Below are 24,912 nucleotides of genomic sequence, written 5' to 3' on the forward strand. Positions count from 1 at the left end.
TATATCTATTTTATTTCAATTTTTATAATTTTATTGAAAATTGAGATATTCTTTTTCCGTCCGCATATCAGCGCTGTCCGCAATTAGACGATTTTCCCCTAGGCCTTTTCTGATATCTGCAAAATGCAATTGCTCATATTTTTTTGATAGTTTTTGATCTCTAATGTTACTGTATAGACTTTATTTATTTGTAATGCAATGTACCATATTAGTCATTAAAAAAAAGACTTACTTGAGAGTTTATAAGAAATACACCACTGCTTATTCTTTTGTTTGAAAACATATTTTAATTTCCCTGAAAATGATCTCCAATCCATATCTTAGTTTCAGTGTTCAATTTCCCTCCATAAACATATACATCAGATATGTCCAATGACAAAAAAAAAACTTAAAATTAAAATTATCACACAAAGCCACAGAACTGAAGTTTAAGACAAATGCTTAGGTTGTCACAGATGACTTCAATTTATTGATTTGATAAAAAAATAAATTTTTCAAGGATGGTTATCATTTATAAACTGTACCACTGTTCTATGCTGACATCTTTAATCCCTAATTTGAATAAATTAAGTAACAGATACTAAATATTGAATAAACACACATATGTTCAAGTTCACTTAAATTTATCTTAAATGTTTATATTGAAAGAAAAAGTATAATCAAAAGTATGTTAATTAATTAAAAATTCGTAAAGGGTTCTGCAGATTTCTGTGTCTCGCCTGTGATTGCTGCTGTCAGAAAAGTGTAATGTTGACAGTAAAAAGTAAGTACATTTATCAGTAAAATACAGAAGTAAAAAAAAATGCAAACTTTTTCTATAGATGCTATTTCTTAATCTTGAATATTCACTTCTGTACAAGTATCATAACAATACATGAAGGTTTATAAATGTTAACTGTAAAAAACTAAGTTTATGAAAAATACTGAAAATGAAAAAAAAAGTTTTTCAAAAGATTGCTTCAGTATTCATCTTCTAATCATAAAAAAGCTTCTAACAAAGATTCATAAAATTCTATGAGGATTTGACAAAGTAATTGAAATGTAGCAATCATTAAAGGGCAATAACTCCTTAAGGGGTCAATTGACAATTTGGTCATTAAAACTTATTCGTAGATCATACTTTGCTTAACATTTTTGCTGTTTACAGTTTAATCTTTATCCATAATAATATTCAAGATAATAACCAAAAACTGCAAAATTTCCTTAAAATTACCAATTTAGTGGCAGCAACCCAACAATGAAAATTTCAGGGCTGATAGAACTTGACCTAATGAACATTTGTGACCATGTCAGATTTGCTCTAAATGCTTTAGTTTTTGAGATATAAGCCAAAAACTGCATTTTACCCCTATGTTCTATTTTTAGCCATGGTGGCCATGTTTTTTGACGAAACAAATAATTAAAACACTAACTTTATTCTAGATACCCTAATGATCATTCAGCTTAAGTTTGGTTGGAATTGGTTTAGTAGTTTCTTCAGAGAAAATGTTTGAAAAAGTTTACACCAGACGACAACAACGGACGTCGACGGACGCCAAGTGATGGCAAAAGCTCACATTTCCTTTAGAAAGGTAAGCTAAAAAGTGCTTCTGTCCAAATTTCATAAAAATCCATTTATCAGTAAAATTATGAAAAATGAAAATTTTGCTCTAGATACTGTTGTTTGGTCATAAACAAGCTATTGTCCAAATTTCATATAATTCCATGAAAGTTTGACAAAACTATTGATGTCTAAAAAAAAACTTGAACCAGACTAAACCTAAAAGTTGATGATGCTGACAACAAAATCTATGATTGCTATGTCTCTCTTTCGTGACAAAAATGTTGCAGGGTCAACAAAAATTGCTATTCTAACTCCATCAGAGTATCATTTGCTTTCTTAGTTGAATACAGTGTTATACATACTGTTATCTGCAGAAAGAAAAAAAACTCTATAGAGCAGGACAATTTTGAATTTTAAATACATTGAAAACTTGTTTATCAATTGAGCTGTGTCGGATAGAAATCGACCTTATTCAAGTCCACGTATACACATACATGTTTAAGACTTTGATTGATTTTGGACCATTCAAATACGAAATAAAAGATAAATTTTGGTCTGTTTTGTAGGGTTCTTACAATATCTCAATTTTCTTACAGTTACAGACTTTCCGTTTTCAAACCAATATAGGGTAACAAATATATTGATATTCATTTGCATAAGGTCGATTTCTATCAATTTATGAAGACTGTTACTATGTTACACAAACATTATATAGTCAATAAATTGAGTGTAAAGTATCATTGTGAGGTTTTATTGTCGAAATTTTTTTTAACATTTACAACAACCTTTCATAATCATATAATGGTTGAAACAAAACGGACCAATACACATAGTAAATGCATCAGTCAGTGATATCATGTTTATTTGTTTTTATTTAAATGTCTTTTGTTGGTGACAGTGGTTCATAGGTTTTTCTCTTTTCTCCTTTTTTATATAGATTAGACCGTTGGTTTTCCTGTTTGAATGGTTTACACTAGTCATTTTGGGGCCCTTTATAGCTTGCAGTTCGGTGTGAGCCAAGGCTCCGTGTTGAAGACCGTACTTTGACCTATCATTATTCTCTACTCTTTATATTTTTGGTCCATTTTTCTCTACTCTTTATATTTTTGGTCCATTTTTCTTTGTTCTTTATATTTTAGCACCCTGTTATTCCCTATTCTTTATTTTGTTATCCATTTTTCTTTGTTCTTTATATTTTTTGCCCATTATTCTCTATTCTGTTAACCCACATCCAGACCCTCTTATAAAGACCAACAACAGGAATCACATGAATATTGTAATACATTACATTTGGTGTAGCATTCTTCTTTTTTCATTGGCTATTATTTTTTAAGCATATTGACGCTTTGTTTCTATTTAAGGGGGCTCGCGGGTATAAAACTTTATTTTTTTTTAAAATAGGATTTCGCTATATTTTCCTATAAATGAACTTTATCATATACTTAATAGAAAAATAAAATAAAAAAATGGGGTCACCGTTTATTTAAGCTCACAATCTGTCTTTGAAAGAAGCATACATTTTTGTACAGGTACTTTTTTCTGTTAAACTAATAGGAGAAATAGAGGTAATATCGAAATAAAAAAAGAACTTAATTACAGAAATCGCTTCAATTTTACAATAGTTTAGTTTGAGTACAGCTTATTTGAAAAAAATAATAAAAAAATATAGGTCACCGATGAGTTAAATAAGATATTTCAATTTTAATGCAAAAAAATGGCATTTTTGCACCAAAGGGAGATAATTTGGAGCTTTTTCAATGACATATACATTTTAAAAGTCATCTTGGGCCAAAAAAAATTGATTTTTTTGGTTGATTTTTGTACCATATGATAGAGTAACAACTAATAAAGTAATAATTAAAATTTGTAATGAAAAAAAAAATGTTTAAATTTTTGCTGAAATTTTTGTACCCTCGAGCCTCCTTAAATATATATTGACGGTCAATATTAAATATCTTGAAAAATGCTATATTTCTATTAATATATATATATTGACGGTCAATATTTAAATCTTGAAAAAATGCTATGTTTCTATTTACATATATATATTGATGGCCAATATTAAAAATCTTGAAAAATATAATGTAAAATACATGGAAAATAAAAGAAGAATGAGTCTGAGGACCCAAATGCCCCTGCTGAAGCTTGCTTATAATATATGAAAATACTTTTGGGACGGACGGAAGGACGGATGGAAAGACAGAAGGAAGGACACAGGGTTCGACATTAACTTATAGTGCCCTATTACTTTTACTTGTCCGAAAGTGATATCTACATGCCCAAACTTTTACATGCCAGGGTTGATTGTTGTGCCATGATGGCAGCAACTAGACTTGACCACTGAGATACTATGAGGCATATATGAGCCAAGGAGGGAGGGAAAAGATCAAGGAATATACGGGAATTGGATCATTTACATAGAGATACTTATTTCATAATAATTTATCTAAGAAATGCCATTTCAAAAAACCCTTCTTAATAAACTGACAACAACTGACAAATTTGTTAAAGTTTAATTTCATTTTCTCTTTCAAGCTTTTATGTTTTCCATCTTCATGATCTTAGGGAAATACACATCCGATGTCAAATTCTAAAGTTAGAACAACGAAAAATAGACCTCCCCTTTCCATTGATTGGTGGGAATAACACGTGCGTCGGAAACGCCAGAGTGGTGTCCCGATTGATAACAATAATGACGAAGCAAAGCCGCGGCCCCTTGATTGGCCAATATTTTTAAACATGATCTATTTTTGGTAAAATGGGGAATTCAGTGCGAATAAATGACGAAATATACGCATTGAAGGGGGGTTAAGACCACTTTACTCGACCGTGCGGTGTTATCATTGAGTAATCTATGGACAAAACAACAGACACTACTGATTTTGTGAAATTTTAATCATATAACAGTTTTTTTTTCACTTGCCCGATCTGACAACCAAGATGATGTTTTTACTTGTCCGAATAAGGCATTAACTTGCCCCAGGCAATCGGACAACCGTAAGTGTCGGACCCTGGGACAGATTAAAGGACAGATGGTCAAGGGTAACACTTAATGCCCCCTTTGCCTAGCGGCAGGCAAAAAAACATTACAGTCTGTTTACATATGTAATATATTAATTAAGGACTTTCACTCAGTCAATACATTATATATGGATCAGTTAGATTATAATTGAACCTTGGACTTTGTCCTCAGTCAATATAATCTAAACAGGTCCATATATAGCGTATTGACCTCATAAAAAGTCCATAATTGATAAATATTCAATCGTTAAACATAAGCAAGGAAGATATTAATCTGAGAAACAAATTTGACAATAAATAAGAAGTATAGCATTATTAATTGATATTTAATAAATATTCATTAGAAAATGTGATGAACAATATACCAATAAAAAGAATACAGAAGAAAAAGGTATCTTACTAAAATTATCATGATTTTGAGACAAAAATGTTTAGAAGTAAATAATTTACAGAACTTCATGTTGCCGTTTATGATTAGCTCCTAAGATTTAGCTTAAAGCTTTAAATTATATTTCATATTTAAAGCTCATTCAGACTTAAAATTCAATATAGGAACAAACTTCTTTTTAAACAATATTTGATGTAATGTTCATAGTTAACAATGACATTAAACCTTCATAAGCCTGGTAATGTCATGGTGGGTCACATTAATCTACCAGGTTACTGTTTTTTTTCCAATAGGCAATGAACAATGTTTATAGCTTTGTTTGGATATACTTCATAAATTTGTAGAAAGTCTTATAAACTTCAATATAAAATTTATTGAACCATACCATTATATTTTATTCAGCTGATGTAGGTGTAATAACACCAAATCTTAGTACATCAATCCGGTTTCAAAAGAAAAAGGGTCGAACAAATATTCTCTTGAATTTGACAGTTGTAAGAAATTAACCCTGCATTTTATTGCAGAAAAAAAATTCTGAGTCATAAACATATAACTTGGCTGTTTAAAAGCACACTTTTTTTATTTGGTGTTTCTATAAAAGATTTTTAAAAATTGAGATGACATGGTTACTAAAGCTTGTTAACAGGAAAATAACGTGTGAAAAGTTGATTGGTTCACTTTCTGGTGATGGTTATTATCTTATATGCAATGAAATGTTATATGAAATTTTCACCACAGTACTGGACAGGATAAAACTTTACTCATGCCAAGTGTTTCTTTAAATTCAGCACAATTTTTTGGAAATTGCAATTTAACAAAGACTAAAAGGGGAAAAACAATGGTGGTATTACTCCTGTAGTGTTAATTATTGTTTATTTCAGGGACTAAACTTAACTGTTTTCCTCCAGGGGCCAGCTGGGCCCCTAAAATATTTTTCTCAGGGGCCCAGTTGAAATTTTTGGGCCCAACTTTGTAATATTTAAATTATTGCCACCAGAAATATATCATAAGATTTGACAATACTGATTTTAGTAAATTTCCTACCAAAATTGTCTCCCTTCAATTTCAACTTCGTTTTGACCTGTTGACATTTTGACAATATGGCTATTTCTATGAATCTTAAATGCTACTCCAAATCCAAGCCATCCTCTAATAGTGTTGATCAAAAATATTATTCAATTACTTTTTTATTTGAAGATTGGATATCAAACTAGATATTTTGATATTTATTTACAAGATTTTGCATTTTGTTTTTTCATTGAAGATTTTGTAAATAGCGATTTGTGGACAAGTTATCTTCTAATACGGGCTTGTAATGACTCCCTGGACAACTGGAATGCATCCCTTTAGCGATGCAGATTGAACAGTTTAGAAGAAAACACTAAACAATAATGAAATAATTGTAGAAGATTTAAAAGAGGGATAAGAACATGTGCTTAGAGAAGGGGGTATATGTCAAATCGTGACTTGGCATTGAAAACATACTTGTCCGACTGGATTTGGGTTATTAAAATGAACTTACTGGTTATGGGAAATTCTCTCTTTAATTTTCCCGCTTTGATTAAACAAGAAGTTTTCCGTTTAGGAATAGTTTTTGTTTATATTGCGGTGGAAATGGAAGAAATGGGATTCACTGCAAAATATTTTACAGTCGAAAACAAGGATATGCTCCTTTCATCTTTTTCTGTTTTTTAAGTTCCTTCACTTATAAACTATCACTTTATAATAATCTTTTAAAAAGCTTGGTATTTTGAAACTGAGCAGCCAACATCCTTAAATCTCTTTCCAACCTACAAATTATTTTTAACTATAATAGCTCTTACCAAGTTCTTCACTAGATACATCTGACAGTTGATCAGGAAGGATGTTCGTCATTTTCTTCCTTAAATCGGATTTCCCATCAACATCTTTGAGAAAATTTTCTTGGTCATTTTCATCTACATGTATTTCTAGATAACACTCCGCATCCATATCAAATCCATCTTGGTCCTGTGCTGGCTTGTCTTTGGAATCTTGGTCCAGAGTCACATGGTTTACATTTAGATCGCCTGGAGTGTCAATCATCTGAAGTACTGAGTCTGCATCTTTTTCACTGGCACTATCATTCAATCCTGTTTTAATCTCAGTATTGTCACATCTATCTATTTCATCTTCTTTTTCTGATTCATGACATTTTTCAACATTTTCATCTGTTTCCTCATCACGTTGGCCTTGAGACTGGTTCCCTTCACTATTCTGAATAGAGTTGTCAACAGAGGATTTAGTGCTGGTAACAGATGCATTGTCTAGGCTGGTTCCTTGTATATTTTTCTTACTTGATCTGGAACCAGACATATCTAAACTCAGAGAAGTGGTTTCTTTCATTTCACTTTCTGTGCTTGTAGCTGCTTTATCTGAAACAAATAATTGTATACTTAGATATACATATCAGATTCATTGGTCAATACATATATCATAAGATTTCTCATAGACACCATGTAGATAAAGTAACGGTCATCATAGTCTAAATAGACCTTATCCCTATTTAAAAATCTGTGATACTTGACCTGAGAATATGCGTCCCTTGTATTATTGACATCATACAACTATCACTCTTTTGTGGTGACAAACATTTTCTCTTGTGAAGTAAACATTTTATGGGAACATCTGTGAGGTCCAGTGATGGTGGACAAATAGCTATAGTTGTAAGTCCTAATTTCCAGAGGGCTATAGTAGTTCAAATTCACCAACTTCAGATCGCTGTTTTTACTGAGGAAATAATCAATATAAGGCCTGAATAAAATTTAAGTTTTCATGCTTCCCTACCTATCATAAATTTTTTTCATTCTTACGGTAACACTTTTATGGACATTTTTGTTAGCACTGTCAAGGTGCAGACATTTTAGTTTAAGCACTGTTGAGTCTTTAAAATTTGCATATAAATGTAGTCTATGTAAATTTTCTGAAAAAGATGAAATTATTTTACCTACCTTCCTATATAAAATAAAGATATGTGGTATGATTGCCAATGAGATAACTAAAGAGTCCAAATGGCGTGGATGTATGCAACTACAGGTCAATGTACGGTCTTCAAAAATTTGCAAAACCCATACTGAATAGTCAGTTATAAAAGACCCTTACATGACAAAATGTGAAACAATTCAACCAAACAAATATAACGTCCTGATTTATGACAAAACATATCTAAAAACAGTTTGATTGCAGGTGATGGAAGGTGATCTCACTCTGGTTTACGACCCTGACTTTAAATAAGGGTCTGGACGGGTTTACAGAATAGAGAAAAATGAGCAACAAATATAAAGAATAGAGATTAATTAGGGGTGCAAAAGTATAAGAATAACTGAGGAAAATACAAAAATTAGTTAATACAATAAATGTACTGATTATTGAAATGAATGCTGTACAGAATAAAGAAATCATCTAGTTACAGAAAATTTTGATTATAAAATCATTTTCCTGAGAATTTTACAGAATAGGAGTTATTTTTAAAGATAAAGGCAAAACATTGAACGAATACAGAAATTATTGACCCCTTATCCAGACTTTTATATCAAGTAATGATTAAACAGAAAGATATTTCAGAGTTCAACCTTCCACAATCACTGTAAAAGAGGGACGAAAGATACCAGAGGGACAGTCAAACTCATAGATCGAAAACAAACCGACAACGCCATGGCCAAAAATAAAAACACAAACAGACAAATAATAGTACAGATGACACAACATAGAAAACTAAAGACTAAGCAACACAAACCCCACCAAAAACTGGGGGTGATCTCAGGTGCTCCGGAAGGGTAAGCAGATCCTGCTCCACATGTGGCACCCGTAGTGTTGATTATGTTATTACAAATCCGGTAAATAGGTAAGGTGACTCGGTTGTTGAGTGGCCTAAGTAGTTTAACTACTGTTTCACCAGCCTGTCAACACTGAGGTACATTCAACTCCAATTTTAATTGACTAGGATTGTCAGTTTTCCTACCAAAGTTTGGTGGTTCTCTCCAGGCACTCCTGTTCCTCCACCAATAAATACTGAGTCAAGAAATAGCCACTAGTGCTGAAAGTGGCGTAAAGCACCAATCAATCAACAATCACTGTGGAAAAAATGTTCATTGCCATGAGTGATTCTTAGGTGAGTTATCCTGTGTGTACTTGCATAAAATGTAAGAAATAGGTATTTGATTTTGTATTGTATCTATGGATTATACATGTTATATACCACAGTCCATCAAACAGGGGAGATAACTTACTAGAATAAAAACTGGTTTATCTGGTCCTGTATGGAATTAATGCACAATATAGCTACAGTAGAACTAATGCAAGGGGAGATAAATTACCTGAACAAAAAGAGAAGAACTGGTTTATCTGAATCTGTATGGAAATAATGTACTATATAGCTACAGTAGAACTTAAATGCATGGGGAGATAAATTACCTGAACAAAAAGAGAAGAACTGGTTTAACTGATCTTGTATGGAATTAATGTACTATATATCTACAGTAGAACTAATGCAAGGGGAGATAAATTACCTGAACAAAAAGAGAAGAACTGGTTTATCTGATCCTGTATGGAATTAGTGTACTAAATAGCTACAGTAGAACTAATGCAAGGGGAGATTAATTACCTGAACAAAAAGAGAAGAACTGGTTTATCTGATCTGAATGGATTTGATGTATTCTATAGCTACAGTAGAACTAACGCAAGGAAGATAAATTACCTAAACAAAAAGAAAAGAACTGGCTTATCTGATCCTGTATGGAAATAATGTTCTATATAGCTACAGTAGAACTATTGAAGGGGAGATAACTTACCTGAACAAAAAGAAAAGAACTGGTTTATCTGATCCTGTATGGAGTTAATGTACTATATAGCTACAGTAGAACTATTGAAGGGGAGATAACTTACCTGAACAAAAAGAAAAGAACTGGTTTATCTGATCCTGTATGGAGTTAATGTACTCTATAGCTACCGTAGAACCATAACAGATAACATTGTTCTTAGGTATGTCTGCTATCACTGAGTACCAGTCTACACCTTCTTGTAAAACTAACTGAAATAATAAATAAAATTATATTCAATTAACTGCTAGTCTTCAAAGTTTTGTAAAATTAACTTTAATTATCAATTCCTATTTCGTTTATTCTTTATGTTGTGTGATATTTAGTTAATTTGGGTGTATTCATTATATCTCAATTATGAGGAAATAAAGACATGAATGAATGAATGAATGAATGAATGAATAATAAAAACTTGCATTTTATAAATTTGATAGCATTTTTTGTATACAGCATTTCCAGAAATCACAAAATTGATCTTGCATGTTTTTCTGTTGTTAACAAACACAATAATTAGTGCACTCATAAATTTCAAAATTTGCAGTAATAAATGAAAATAACAAATCAATCAAAGTGTAATAAAATGATTTTAATAGAGCAAATATTTCGAATTGTGTTTGTCTGTTGGTGTTTTATGATCCATGGAAGAACTGTGATTTGTATGGTAACTTTTAAAGTAAATTTAGATAAGAAAAGATTTGCAATGCTCCTTAAAAAATGAAATTGATTCTAGATGTAAAACATTAATGTTTATTCACTAAATTCACATATATATAAAATGTTACTATTTGCTTATAATAATATTATAATAAATTCTCTCAGTCATTAGATTTCTTTAGCATGAAAAAGGACAATTAAATGAGAACAGGGATTGCAGACAACAAGGGTTAATGCTGGAAACGATAAAAACAATAGAAAATAGAACTAGAGGCTCTCAAGAGCCTGTGTCGCTCATTTGGTCTATGTGCATATTCAACAAAGGACACTCTCCTACACTGTAGACAAGAATAAAATTCATGACAAAAATCTCTGTTTTGTTGATTTTGGATTGCTGATCATTTAGTCTGTTTAGTTTCTCTCTATCTTCTTTAGTTTTTTCTCAAAACACAAAAGAGGGTAAAAAAAATCCTCATCTACTATAATTTTTAAGATATAAGGCAAAAACGCAAAAAATATTGGCAAAACTCGTCATCAAAGGCAATAACTCTAAAAGGAGTTGACTGACAATTTTGACCATGTTGAATCTTTATGTAGAACTTGTCTTGCTGATCATTTTGGCATTTTAAAGTTTTTCTCTATCTATTATAGTTTTCAAGATAATAGGCAAAAATGAAAAAAAATGGTAAAATTTGTCATTTAATTAAGGGCAATAGCTCCTATAAGAAGTTGTTTGAAAATTTTGAGAGCTCAACATTCTAAACATTTGTGCACCTGTCAGATTTCCTCTATTTATTATGGTTTTCAAAATAATACACAAAACATTTTACACCTATGTTCTATTTTTAGCCATGTTGGTCATCTTGGTTGGCAGGCGATGTCATCAGACACATTTTTTAAACTAGATACCCCAATATTAATGATGATTGTGGCCAAGTTTGTTTAAATTTGGCCGAGTAATTTTACAGAGGAGAAATTTTTTGTAATAGTTAACGATGACGGACGACGGATGCCAAGTGATGAGAAAAGCTAAATTTGAGACTATAAAACAGAAAGGGCCTATACTGACCAACAAAAACTACCAACTTTACCAGAGGGAGTTGTAACTTTAGTTTTAGCATATTTACAAAATCACTTGAACTTCAAATTTAATTAAATGTGGGGTATAAATTCATGTTTTATAAAGTCAGTTTTCATAAAATTTCACTAGTTTTGTCCTTTGAAATGCGTTCTGTACAATACTTTGCCATTCAGGATAATTGAACTGTCTTCATGAAGAAGGGTTGAGTTTTATATTTGGATATATGCATGTCCTTAGTTACAAGAGCTTAGCAGCATATTTCTGTTTAGGAATCACAAATTGTATCAAACAGTTAAAACCTTATACTGGGTACGCATATTGTTTCCTTGTGTGGACAGAAGCAAAAATAAAAATCTAAAGCACTGATGTTTATCTAATGTCAACCAATTTTATTAATTTTTTTATTCCTAATGTATTTTATATAAAGTAATAATTATTCCAACGCTTCTTATGAGCTTTACTGCTTGGATTTTCAGGAAATTTTCACTAATGATCTGAGAAGTATTTGTGGTTTCTTATGACTACTGTCAAATAAGTTTTGAAACTGCAATTTTCAATATTTCATTATTTACTTTTTAAACTTTAGTTAAGATTTATAGATGTTGATGTCACAATACTATATAATATATACAAATAGTAACTTGTGACTTAAAAAAATTTTGTTCATGTTAAACTCATGTATTCCTGAAAACTAAATTTAAACAATACTATAAAAATGTATATCGAAAACTACAAGTAGTTCATAGTTTAATGATGCAAGTTTCATGAAAAGCTGTTTGGAAATGAGTACAAAGTATTTTTCTTTTTTATTTTTATAGAATAATTTAGAAAATATTGAAATAGGAATTACTTTTGTCCACATACTGTAGAAATGATACAAAGTCTAAAAGCTTTTTTTGTATTAAATTCAAGTTTTCACAAACCTTGGTATTAATTTCTGTATTCAGGTGATCATATAACAATGGAGCATTGAGGTTTCTGACATGGACGTTTGATGAGGTTGATATAAAATTTTCTAAAGCATCTGCTGATGTTCTCTTCATACTGATAGCAACAGACAACAAATTAAAGCATCTGAAATAAACAGAAAATTGATTAAAGTTCACACATATGACCATGTACAAAAAAAAAAGATGTGATATGACTGCCAATGAGACCGATCAGAAACCAAATGTAATAGAAGTTAGAAACTAAAAACTAAACAATTTTCAAAATCATTTTTTTTTTGTATTTTGAAATATAAATTGTATAGAATGCACTGTAAACCAACAAGCAAATGGAGATGAATCAGTAATAAGAAGTAGCATTACAGAGTTGTTGTCTTAAGCATACTGCCATGAGTGTCATTACTAATTCATAAAATCAGAAAACTGAAAGAGCTTTGAAGTGTTAATAATTACATTATATGTACTGGTGTCATATGGTATTTTGACCCCCCTGAATAGTGAACCCGGGGTCAATATACCATATGGGAAATTGACCCCGGGGTCATTATACCACATGGTATATTGACCCCGGGGTCATTTTTCCCATATGGTATTTTGAACCCCACCATGGAAAATTGAACCCCCCTGTTTTAGATAAATAGTATTGCAGATTATCTAATGTACAATATGTAGGCTATGATTTTTTTCTAAATTGGAGGTCTATAGTATGGGGTTCAATATACCATGGCAGAGGGGGGTCAAAATACCATGACTAAGTAAAATTTTCAAAACAGCTTTTCCAGCATGTTAAATACATACAAACTACTTATTTGAGTATTATTACTATGTAAAGGAGTTAGAACAGCTAGAATTTTTGAAATTAGAGGACTATAGTAGGGTGTTCAATATACAATGGAAGGGGGTCAAAATACCATGGCTAAGTAAAATTTTTAAAACATCTTTCCCAGCATGTTAAAATTTTACTTAGCCATGGTATTTTGCCCCCCCCCCCCTCCTGCCATGGTATATTGAACCCCCTACTATAGACCTCTAATCTCAAAAATTCTAGCTATTCTAACTCCTTTACATAGTAATAATACTCCAATAAGAAGTTGGTATGCATTTCACAAGCTTGAAAAGATGTTTGGAAAATTTTTCTTAGCCATGGTATTTTGACCCCCTCCCCTGGCCATAGTATTGATGCATGAACCCCCCACTTTACACCTCAAATTTCACAAATCATATCTATTCAAACTATTTTACATGGTTATACATGTAATGCTCTAACTAGTATTTTGGTGTATATGAAACATGTTGAAAAAGATTATTTAGCAATTTTTCTTAGATATGAATTCTTTTTACCCCCCTCCCCCCCCCCCCCCCCTGCCATGAACCCCATTGTCTATACACCTCTTATTTCAATAAAATACTCCGCTGGGCGCAGCTTGATACGACCGCAGAAGTTGAACACTGAACAGTTGGGGCAAGTATGGACACAACATTCAAACTTGATACAGCACTGAATTTGGATTGTGATTAAATATTTGACACAGCATAGGTTTCTGACACAGAATGAATGTGGTCTAAGAACTTAAAAAAAATTAATTTACCTATTCAAACCATATTATTATTATTTGCTTTTATATATAAATCAGAAATAACCAATTTAAAATGGAAAATTTTAAAGAAAAAAAAAGGAAAAAAAAATCCCTCCCCCAAATTTTTGAACCCCCTTATGATTCATCACCCCCAAACTCAATCTCAGCCTTCTTTTTGTGGTATGGTACCTTGCAGTACAATTTCAGAGAGATCCATACACTTGAACACAAGTTATTGTCTGGAAACTAGAAAAATGCTTGTTTTTAGGCCCCTTTTTGGCCCCAAATTCCTAAACGTTTAGTGCAATTACCCCCAAACTCAAACTATTCAAATTTTAAAGTAAATTTGGATTTTATTAGATAAATACTTACCATCATAAATTCTAAATTCTGAGTGTAACCCCAATTGCGTCATAGGTCAGATGGAAAATCCCGACTAAAAATAAACGTACTCTCACTGGTCCGGACATATACCCCTGTTTGCCCATATTCTCCCATTCAATTTCCTCAAGACAGAAACGTAGGGAAAGGGGATGAAGGGGAGGTGGGTGGGACCTATAATTTATGATGGTAAGTATTTATCTAATAAAATCCAAATTTACTTTAAAATTTGAATATTTTATAGCTATAAATACGTTACCATCATAAATTCTGAGTAACAGAATCTAACGTAAAGCTGAATCCCCTGTAACAGAAGAAACAGGAGGAAAGTTCAATCTTTGTGCTGAAACTATAGGTCCAAGAGAGTATAAACTCTCGGCAAAAGTAGCCATAGATTGGAGGTAATGAGATATAAAAGAGTTCTCATTTCTCCAGAAACCTGCAGACAGTACCTCTTCTAAAGATGCACTGTTAAACAGAGCCCAGGATGTAGAGATACCCCTAACATCATGAGCTTTAACATTAAAACTATTTAAAAGTTCTGACTTAGAAGAACCATAAGCTAAAGATATGCATTTGCATATCCAAGTAGAAATAGTTTTAACAGAAAGATCTGAGATTCCTTTTTTAATAGGAATAAAGAGTCTTGAGTTAGAAACAGAACGTAAACTACTCGTTCTATCCAGATAAATAGAAAGGATTCTTACTGGACATAAAAGTACAGAAATAGAATCGCTAGGGAGTGCAGGAATCACGACTGATTCTGCACCCTTATCTGGAATCTGATTCTTTGCCAAAAAAGCAGGATCCGTTAAAAGAGTAACAGAAGATTTATCCCTGTTAAATCGAAGGCAAGCATCAGAAATAGAGAAGGCATGGATTTCACTCCTTCTCCGTCCAGAAGCCAAAGCTAAAAGAAAACAGCATTTATAGGAAAGAAACCTTAAATCTATTGTTTCTGCTGGTTCAAAAGGAGGAAGTTTTAAAAAGGATAAAACTAGTCCAAGGTCCCACTTAGGAACTAAAGTTTTTTGTCTTGGTCTTTCAAGACTAAAACTACGAACCAAAAGAGAAATATGCTCATTGTTTCCAAAATCTGGGCCACCAGAAATATGAATAGTTCTTGAAATAGCTGATCTATATCCCTTAATAGTAGAGGGACATAATCCTTTGGATTCAAAAAGAAAAACTAGAAAGTCTGCTAATTGTTGTACAGTGACTTGGAAAGGATCAATTTCCCGCTCACTACACCAATCTGAGAAGATTGACCATTTTGCATCATAGACAATGCTAGTGGAGTCTCTGACAGACTTTGTGAGATGCTTGGTTGCTCCTTCAGAAAAACCTCTCTTTCTGAGGCTAACCCTGAGAGAAGCCAGGCGTGTAGATGAAGTTTTTCTGGATTTTGATAAAGAACCTTGCCCTTGATTTGAGACAGAAGGTCTGGTCTCAGAGGTAGAACTAGAGGACAAGCACATGATAGGCGCAGAAGGTCTGGAAACCAAGACTGTTTCGGCCATGCTGGAGCAATAACTATGATCTTGCAATTTTCCCCTGCTATTTTCTGAAGTACTGGGGAGAGAAACCTGAAAGGAGGGAAGGCGTACCCGAACATTCCTTTCCAAGATAGGCTCATTGCGTCTACCGCAAAAGATTTTGGATCTGGAACCGGAGACACAAATGTTAGAAGTTTGTGATTGAGACTGGTCGCAAACAGATCTATCTGAGGTGACCCCCAATGAAGAGTCACAGCTTTGAAAACTACTTGAAGTAGTTCCCACTCCGTGTTTACTGGAGCAAGGGATCTGGATAGAGTGTCGGCTAGAATATTGAGGTGCCCCGCAATATGTCTCACCACTAGATGAACCTGGAGTTGAAAACACAGAAGGAGAATGTCTCTGGCTATCTGATAAAGAGAAGGTGAATGAGTTCCTCCCTGATTCTTGAGATAAGCTACAACTGTTGTGTTGTCCGTGGCCAGAATGACAGACTGGTTCTTTAGAGACATTTGGAAATGATTCAGTGCAAACAGAACTGCTTTCATTTCCAATACATTGATATGCTCTTCTAAAAGATCTGGATTCCAGACTCCCGAGATTGTAAGCCCCTCCAGATATGCTCCCCAACCGAGGGTGGAGGCATCTGTGAATAATGTTAGACTGGGAACTTGAGGGGACAGACATAGGCCCCTCATTACATTTTCCCGTACTAACCACCATTGAAGGTGTGGAAATAAAGGCTGAGTGATTGGAATCAATGCTTCCCATTCTTGTGAAGCTGGAATCCATAACTTGTGCAGATAAAACTGAAGCGGACGAATGTGAAGTCGTCCCAATGGAATTACATCTGCCAGTGAGTTCAATAGACCCAGAAGTTGCAAGAATTGACGTGCTGTGACTGATTGAACCGTCAGGAATAAATGTATTTTCTGACATAGTTTTGTAAATTTTTCCTCTGGTGGGAGGACTAGGCCTACACTGGTTAGGAAATGTTCTCCCAGGAAAACAAAGTCTTGAGAAGGAATTATCTCTGACTTTTTCCAAGAGATTAGGAAGCCTAGGGACAGAAAACAATTGATGACCAAATCTGTCTGAACCCTCAATTTGATTGGGCAAAATTCCTTGAGAAGGGAATCGTCCAGGTAGGAATGAATCTGAATAGACAGGGAATGTAGGTGAGCTATAGCTGCCTGCATGATTTTGGTAAAAGCCAAAGGGGCTGTAGACAGGCCAAAAGGGAGAGCCTTGAACTGGAAAACTTTGTTGTTCCAAACGAAGCGAAGGTATTTCCTGTAAGTATGGGAAATGGGAATGTGGAAATAAGCATCTGAAAGATCCAGAGAAGTAGTCCACATTCCTGGAAGGATTGAAGCCCTGATTGATCTGTTGGTTTCCATTTTGAAATGGGGAACAATAAGAAAGTTGTTCAGAATAGATAGGTCTATGACCGGCCTCATTCCTCCAGTCTTCTTTGGAACCAGAAAAAGACGGGAATAAAATCCCGGAGACAGAGTTAAGAGCGACACCTCCTCTATTGCAGATTTTTGTAACATTGTGTCCACTTCTACTGATAGAAGTTGATACTTGACTGGGTCTTGAGTATGAGACAAACTTATCGGAACTGCAGACAGAGGAGGTGGGTTCTTGAACTGAAGTGTTAATCCCCCTCGAATTATTGACAGCACATAACAGTCTGAGGTAATTTTCTTCCACTGATTTAGGAAAAAACTTAACCTCCCCCCTACTGGTATTGATTTTTGAGGAACTTGTTGTAAATTTTCCCCTGGGGAAGCTGTCAATAACGTACGAGGGGGCAAGAACCTAGGTACTAGACCCAGGTTTCTTGGGACCCTTAAAACCACCAGAAGGCTTACCTGAGCTTTTTCCGGAGTTATTGGGTTTGTTCTGCGGTTTGCCGTAGTTATTCTTCCTTTTCTTAGCAGAAGAAGGAGGACCACCTGAAGCAGAAGTACTAGTAGAACTAGATGTAGCATTAACCGACCTCTTGCCATTAGTAACTTGTACACTAACTTTAACTGGAGGAGGGTTTTTGCTGAGTTCCTCTTGAACCCGCTGTAAGGGTAAACCAAACATCTTGTTAGTAAGTGGAGATTTCAGTAAAGAATCTTTCAAAGGCTCAGCAACAGAAATGTTTTCAAGAAACTCTGCTCTTTTAGATAGGGTGAAATTAGCAATAGAACCCATTAAAAGCAACTGAGATGAACCTAGAGCTTTATCCAGTTGAAGTAAGAAGGATCGTACTTCTGCTGGAACAACCGAATCTTCGCTGTTAAGCAAATGTCCGGTTGCAGCTAGAAAATGTTCGGCTGTGCCAAGAACTTGAGAAGCACTACGAAGGAGATTCTCAGTCTTTGACCAAACAGGTTGAGTGAGACGAAGACCATCTACTGGCTTTTTTCCCAATAAAGATGACATAGATTTGTCACAACTGGGAACAAGTCTACCCAGTGAAGAATCGAAGATATCAAAATCCTTGTACTTAACCTGATCAGAAAAGGATGACATTCCAAATCCAGAGATATTGTTATTAGCAACCTTTTCACTAGCAGAATTAGCGATACCTTCATTAATAAATTGTAAAGCAAATGCCATATGGCCAGATTCAGGAAAAGAATTGTGAGAAGTCACAGTATCCTGAGAAATACCACAGGAAGCTTCAAAAGTTGAAGAAGGTTTCTTCGGCTTGGAAGGAGAGGCAAAAGGGATATGTGCTTCATCCCTCATCAAGGTATACACCTTATCCCTAAGATCCTTCAAGGATGGAGGATCCTCAGTCTCCTTGGTGGGAGGTTGTTGAGCTGACTTAGAAGAAGGCTCAGGGGCCGTCTTCGATACCTTGGGAGAAGAAGAACTTTCAACATCCTCATCAGTGAGGAAAGCCCTTTCATGACTCCCAGGGGAAACAGAAAGCTCGTCATCCTCCCTCTCATCACATTCTACAGACTTAGCTGGAGAAGGTTGATGAGAAGAAACTCTATTCTCCAGTAGAGACATACGACTGGATAGAGTACTAAATTCAGCCTTGAAAGACTCACCAAAGTCCAAAAGCAACTTCTGAAAACCATCCAAAGATGATGCATGATCAGAACCCTGAGTACCATGAGAAGAGCTAGAAGATTGAGCTCGAGAGTCAGGTACGGTGGTAGAAGGAGCTACTGCAGGAGTCAAAGATACTGCTACGGGTGGAGCAGGAGCTAAAGGTGGTGCAGTAGCTACCCCAGAAGGGGGACCATAGAAATTGTCCCTATAAGGCCAAAAACCAGGTTGGTTTGGCATAAACCCACCATAAGGGTAAGACTGTGGCCAAGGTGGCTGAGACCATGAGGGTAAAGGTTGTGTGCCCGTGTTGGGAAGCATATACCCACAATAGGATAATGGGGGTCTAGAACCTGGCAAGTTCAAGCCCATAGCTGTACCTGGGACAGAACTAATAGTACCCGATGAATTAACAGGCCTAGATAAAGTATGAGTCACCGAAGTTGATGTAGGTACCCCCCCAAAATGCATGGCCGAACCTTGTGAAAGGGTCGGATAGGTAGCATTACCAGACACCGTTGTCGAAACTCCGGTCATTGTACTGGTAGTTTGGGGGGGACTTAAAGGTAGTGACCCATCTAAGAGATAGTCCGAACCAGGAATATTTACATACGGACTATTCAAATTAAAGTCCATAATAAAATTTACTTTAGTCAAAAAAACACAAATAATTTGTTTAGAAATTCAAGCTAAACAAGGGAATAAATTTCCAATAATATACACAATATGAAAAGCAATTAAGCTATTCAAAAACTTTACAAACAACTAAACACTTCTCTGTTGAATCTGTATATATTTGCACGTGTGACCGATGTCGCAGATGGAAATTGAATGGGAGAATATGGGCAAACAGGGGTATATGTCCGGACCAGTGAGAGTACGTTTATTTTTAGTCGGGATTTTCCATCTGACCTATGACGCAATTGGGGTTACACTCAGAATTTAGAATTTATGATGGTAACGTATTTATAGCTATAAAACCAGCTTTTCCTTTGTGATATGGAACCTTGTAGTACAATTTCATAAAGATCCATACACTTACACTCTATTTGTCCTGAAACTAGAAAAATGCTTGATTTTTGCCCCTTTTTGGCCTCTTATTCCTAAAATTTGGAGGCAATTACCCCTAAATTCAATCCCAGCCTTCCCTTTGTGGTATGGTACCTTGCAGTACAATTTCAGAGAGATCCATACACTTGAACACAAGTTATTGTCTGGAAACTAGAAAAATGCTTATTTTTGGCCCCTTATTCCTAAATGTTTTAAGCAATTACCCCTAAACTCAATTCAAACTTTCCCTTTGTGATATGGAACCTTGTAGAACAATTTCAGAAGGATCCATACACTTACACACAAGTTATTGTCATGAAACTAGAAAAATGCTTGTTTTTTGCCCCTTTTTTGGCCCCTATTCCTAAAATTTTGAGGCAATTACCCCCAAAATCAATCTCAGCATTCCCTTTGTGATATGGAACCTTGTGGTACAATGTCAAAGAGATCCATACACTAACACACAAGTTATGTCTGGAAGTTACAAAAATGCTTATTTTTGGCCCCTTTTTCCTTAACTGTTGGTACCATAACCCCCAAAATCAATCCCAACCTTTCTTTTGTGGTATTGAACCTTATGGTAAAATTTCAAAGAGATCCATTCACTTAAACTAAAGTTAGAGTGCGAAAACCAATGTGTCTTCGGACGAAGACGACGACACCAACGTCATACCAATATACGACCGCAAAATTTTTTTTTGCGGTCGTATAAAAATCCAATTATTTCAAATCACTTTTCAAAGTTTTAATACTCTAATTAATATATGGTTCATGTAAATCATATCTTAAAGATGTTTTTACAATTTTACTGAGCTGTGGTAATTTGACCCCCTCCCCTTTTTTACCATGGTAAATTTAACTCCCTTTATATGTTAGGATTTCAAATAATCAAAGCATTCAAGGAACATGGTCTAGTCATAATACTTCAATAAGTATTTTGAATGAAATTTTGTTGGTAAAGTCTTCAGCATGTTCAGAGCACTTATACCAAGCCATGGTATTTTTTTTTCCTACCATGGAAAATTTACCTCCCATTTTTGTATGTCTGATTTTCAATCTATAATAATCTTTAAAATAATGTATAATGTTCTAATAATTATCTAGAAGGGAAAAAACAGGGGGGTTCGATTTACCCCCATTTTCCATACAGGGGGGGGGGGGGTCAATTTTCCATGGGGTTCAAAATACCAAATGACACCGGTATGTTTTATAAGAATCCTTATTTGTTATTGGAAGAGACCAATTGTCAGAAAGTCTAAAATCAAATTTTAATACCCAATAAAATGCAACATTCATGACTGCACATTCTTCTATTAATGTCACAAAAATGGAAAGGAAACAAAGAAAAACTTGATATAGCTTGTTATTTCATGTTTGTAGCATAAAAATATAATTGTAATAATTGAATGCTTCTAGTAATTTTGTAGGGTTGTAAAAGTGTTGAATGTGTACTCATTTTCAGTATGTAGCACTTCCATGCATTATACCAAATGGGCTTCCATCAACACTTTTACACCCCAATAAAATTACAAATAGAAGAATTCAAGTCTTAAATACATATAATTATTGCAAGACAATGATTCACTGCTGAGCTGCAGGCCAGATATGAAGTCATTCTGCTTAGTGGAGAAATGTGTGACAAAAAAATTAAGTTCATTCAGCCTTTTGGAAAATACAAATATCAACATACAGTAAAAATGTACCTGACAAATCTGAAAAGTGCTCAAACATTACAACTCATCACTTTCAAGTTGCCTATCAAGTATGAAGTCATTCTGTTCCATAATACCTGACAAAAGTGTGACAAAAATATTTTTCTGACAAATGAACCAAGTTTTTTCTCGTTGTTGAAGGTCATACAGTTAGTTGCCTATAATTGCTTTAACATCCACTTCAATTGAACTTTGATAGATAGTAATGTCTCATTGGCAATCATACATGTACCACATCTCCTTATCTTTATAAAGCATTAGGAATGGACAAGGTGAATGTAGTATAGCCCCACTTTTAGAGTGGAAGTTATAATTATTATCATCATACTTTTAAGTATCTAACTGGGTAAACATTTATTTATCATATCTAAGTGAAAAAAATTATCCATCTTTCCAGAATCAGTTTAAGAATATGATCAAAACAGCTCATTCAGTTATGTATTTTTTCAGCCCTTTTTAAAGATTTCACTGCCTTACTCCACAATCCACATGCAGTTGCAGAATATTTTTTTGAAATAGCTAGCGTACATTTAACACGTTTTTCTGTATTTTCCTTAAAAAATCATAACACAGGCATGGATTCAGCCATTTTGAAAAGGGGGGGGGGGGGGGGGGCCAAACTTCGGAACACCATAAAACACATTCACATTATTTAAAAAAAAACAACAGACAAACAAAAAAGGGGTGTTCCAACAACATGAACACTCCACCCCCCCCCCCCTCCACCCCCCACCCCATCCCCTGAATCCCTGAATCAGCTAATGTAACACATATTTTAAGGTACTGGTAGATAAAAAAGAAGGTCCAATCCAAAAATAATATTGTTAACAATTTCAAAGAATTATATTACTAACGAATACATCCATGATATTTTTAATCTAATATTTCCGTAAAGAAGAAGTGAAGTTGAAGTGGTATATATTTATACATTCATCAGGAAGTTATTACCAATTTTATCGTTCTGTTTAAGTAAATTTATGATTGAAAAATAATACAAGTAGAAGCTGAAATTGATCTGTATACTAAATACTAGAGGTAAACCAGTGTTGTCAGGAATCTCCCCTAGGCCTTATAACATCATGGTACCATTGGTACTATAGATCTTTTACAATGGTTCAATCTGAATAGATTTTATTATAGATTTATTATTAATGTGGTGCTATCATCTTTGCTATTTCAAATTCCCATGATGCTATTGGAAAATTCTAAGGAGAAAACTTGGTACATTTAAAGCCTTCTAACAGAAACTTTACAGATAAGAGCACTTTCTTTCAAAAATATTTTTTATATGCAGTTTTTAATATCTACAGTCTTTTGTAACTCAATGCAATCAAGGTAATCTATAACTTGAAAATGATTTCTTCCTACATTTGATGCTGTGAACTGTAAACAAACTCACAAAATAGATGTATAAACCCCAATATCTATACTCATACATTGAGAGAAGTTCTGTCTTGAGATAAATAAATATTTACTGTACTGTTAATTTACTGTCAAATTGACTGTACTGTTGATTTGCTGTCTCATTGACTGTACTGTTAATTTGCTGTCTCCTTGACTCAAGTTGACTGTACTGTTAATTTGCTTTGACTGTACCGTTAATTACTGTAGTACTGTACTGTTAATTTTCTGTCTCATTTTTTTTAATTTTCTGTCTAAACATCTGTACTTTTAGTTTGAAGTCTCATTGACTGTACTGTCAATTTGTTGTTTCATAGGCTATACTGTTAATTTGCTAACTGACTGTACTGTTAATTTTCTGTTTCTTTCACTGTACTGTTGATTTTCTATCTCATTTTTGTTGTTATTTTCTGTCTTTTTGAACATACTGTTAATTTGAGGTCTAACTTTTTGTTGTTAAGTAGCTGTCTCATTGACTGTACTTGTCATTTGCTGTCTGACCAAACTGGTAATTTTCTGTTTCATTTTTCTTGTTAATTTGCTGTCTTAATAACTGTAGGTGAATTTACTGTCTAAATGACTGTACTGTGAATTTGCTGACTTATTGACTGTACTTTTAATTTGCTATCATATTGACTGTACTGTTAATTTGCTGTCTAGTTGATTGTACTGTTAATTTGAAGTCTCTTTGGCTGTACTGTTATTTTGTTGTCTCCTTGACTTTACAGTTAATTTGCTGTTTCATTGACCATACTTTAATTTACTGTCGGGCTGTACTTTTAATTTTCTGTCTCTTTGACTGAACTGTTAATTTTCTGTCTCTTTGACTGAACAGTTAAATTTCTGTCTCTTTGACTGAACTGTTAAATTTCTGTCTCTTTGACTGAACTGTTAATTTTCTGTCTCTTTGATTGTACTCGTCTTAATGTTGTTAATTTGCAGTTTTATAGACTGTAGTGATAATTTGATGTCTATTTTTTTGTTTTTAATGTGCTGTCTTATTGAATTTCCATTGTCTATACAGAAAAATTTTCCCTACTGAATAGGGAAGTTATATTATGACTGTGAAATGAAACCTTTCAAAAAAATCTTAGTTTTGGTTGAAATTATCAATTTCACACTTCAAAGCACAACATTCTTAAGTGTTCCTATCGGTTTGTACATTTAAAGTCATTAAATATGTTTGAAAGTACTTCAAACAGGAAGTAAAAATATCCAGACCTTGACATTACTTATCTGTCATAAAAGTCCTTTTAAAAGATTTAAATAAAAAACTGTTGGTCACATAAAATAACATGTTTTTAAATATCTGTTTAACTCTTCATAAGATCTCAAATAAAACTTTGGAGGCAGGAAACTAGATACTGTAAATTCAGAAATTATTGTGTGCATTTATTTTTACGAATTTTGAAGAATGGACTGAAATACAAGATAAATTATTGCGATTTTGAGAAAATCTGCATACAGTTATATGGACCAATATCAGAATGCGAGTTTTTATTATTGCGATACTCATTCAGTTGCATTACTCGCATTAATAAAAACATCGCAATAATTTCTGAATTTACAGTATATTAATATTACATCATGTATACCAGAATCTGCATTTTATAATCAGTCATAAAGATTTCATTGGAATTTGTTTTTTCCCAATACATGTCTCTTCATCAAAGAAAAAAAATTCTGATCCCCAATTTGATGGAAAAAAAATGTTGTGGTCAAGCAGATCACAAAAAAAATTGTTCTGAATCCAGATTTTCCCCATA

At 33.7% G+C, this 24,912-nt stretch overlaps 1 protein-coding gene across 2 annotated transcripts in view; it reads right to left on the reverse strand.

Annotated features, from left to right (window-relative positions):
- Positions 1–24,912, reverse strand: part of LOC127721867 (uncharacterized) — a 58,374-nt gene that overhangs the window by 27,066 nt on the left and 6,396 nt on the right. For both annotated transcript variants that reach the window (XM_052228675.1, XM_052228676.1), the window contains exons 3-5: positions 12,446–12,596; positions 9,855–9,999; positions 6,776–7,345 (exon numbers count right to left, since the gene is read on the reverse strand). In XM_052228675.1, the coding sequence (XP_052084635.1) occupies positions 6,776–7,345; positions 9,855–9,999; positions 12,446–12,596 (866 nt within the window). The remainder of the gene's footprint in view (positions 1–6,775; positions 7,346–9,854; positions 10,000–12,445; positions 12,597–24,912) is intronic.

This window comes from Mytilus californianus, unplaced genomic scaffold (genome assembly GCF_021869535.1).
Source record: "Mytilus californianus isolate M0D057914Y unplaced genomic scaffold, xbMytCali1.0.p SCAF_12, whole genome shotgun sequence".
Taxonomy (NCBI): Eukaryota; Metazoa; Mollusca; class Bivalvia; order Mytilida; family Mytilidae; genus Mytilus; species Mytilus californianus.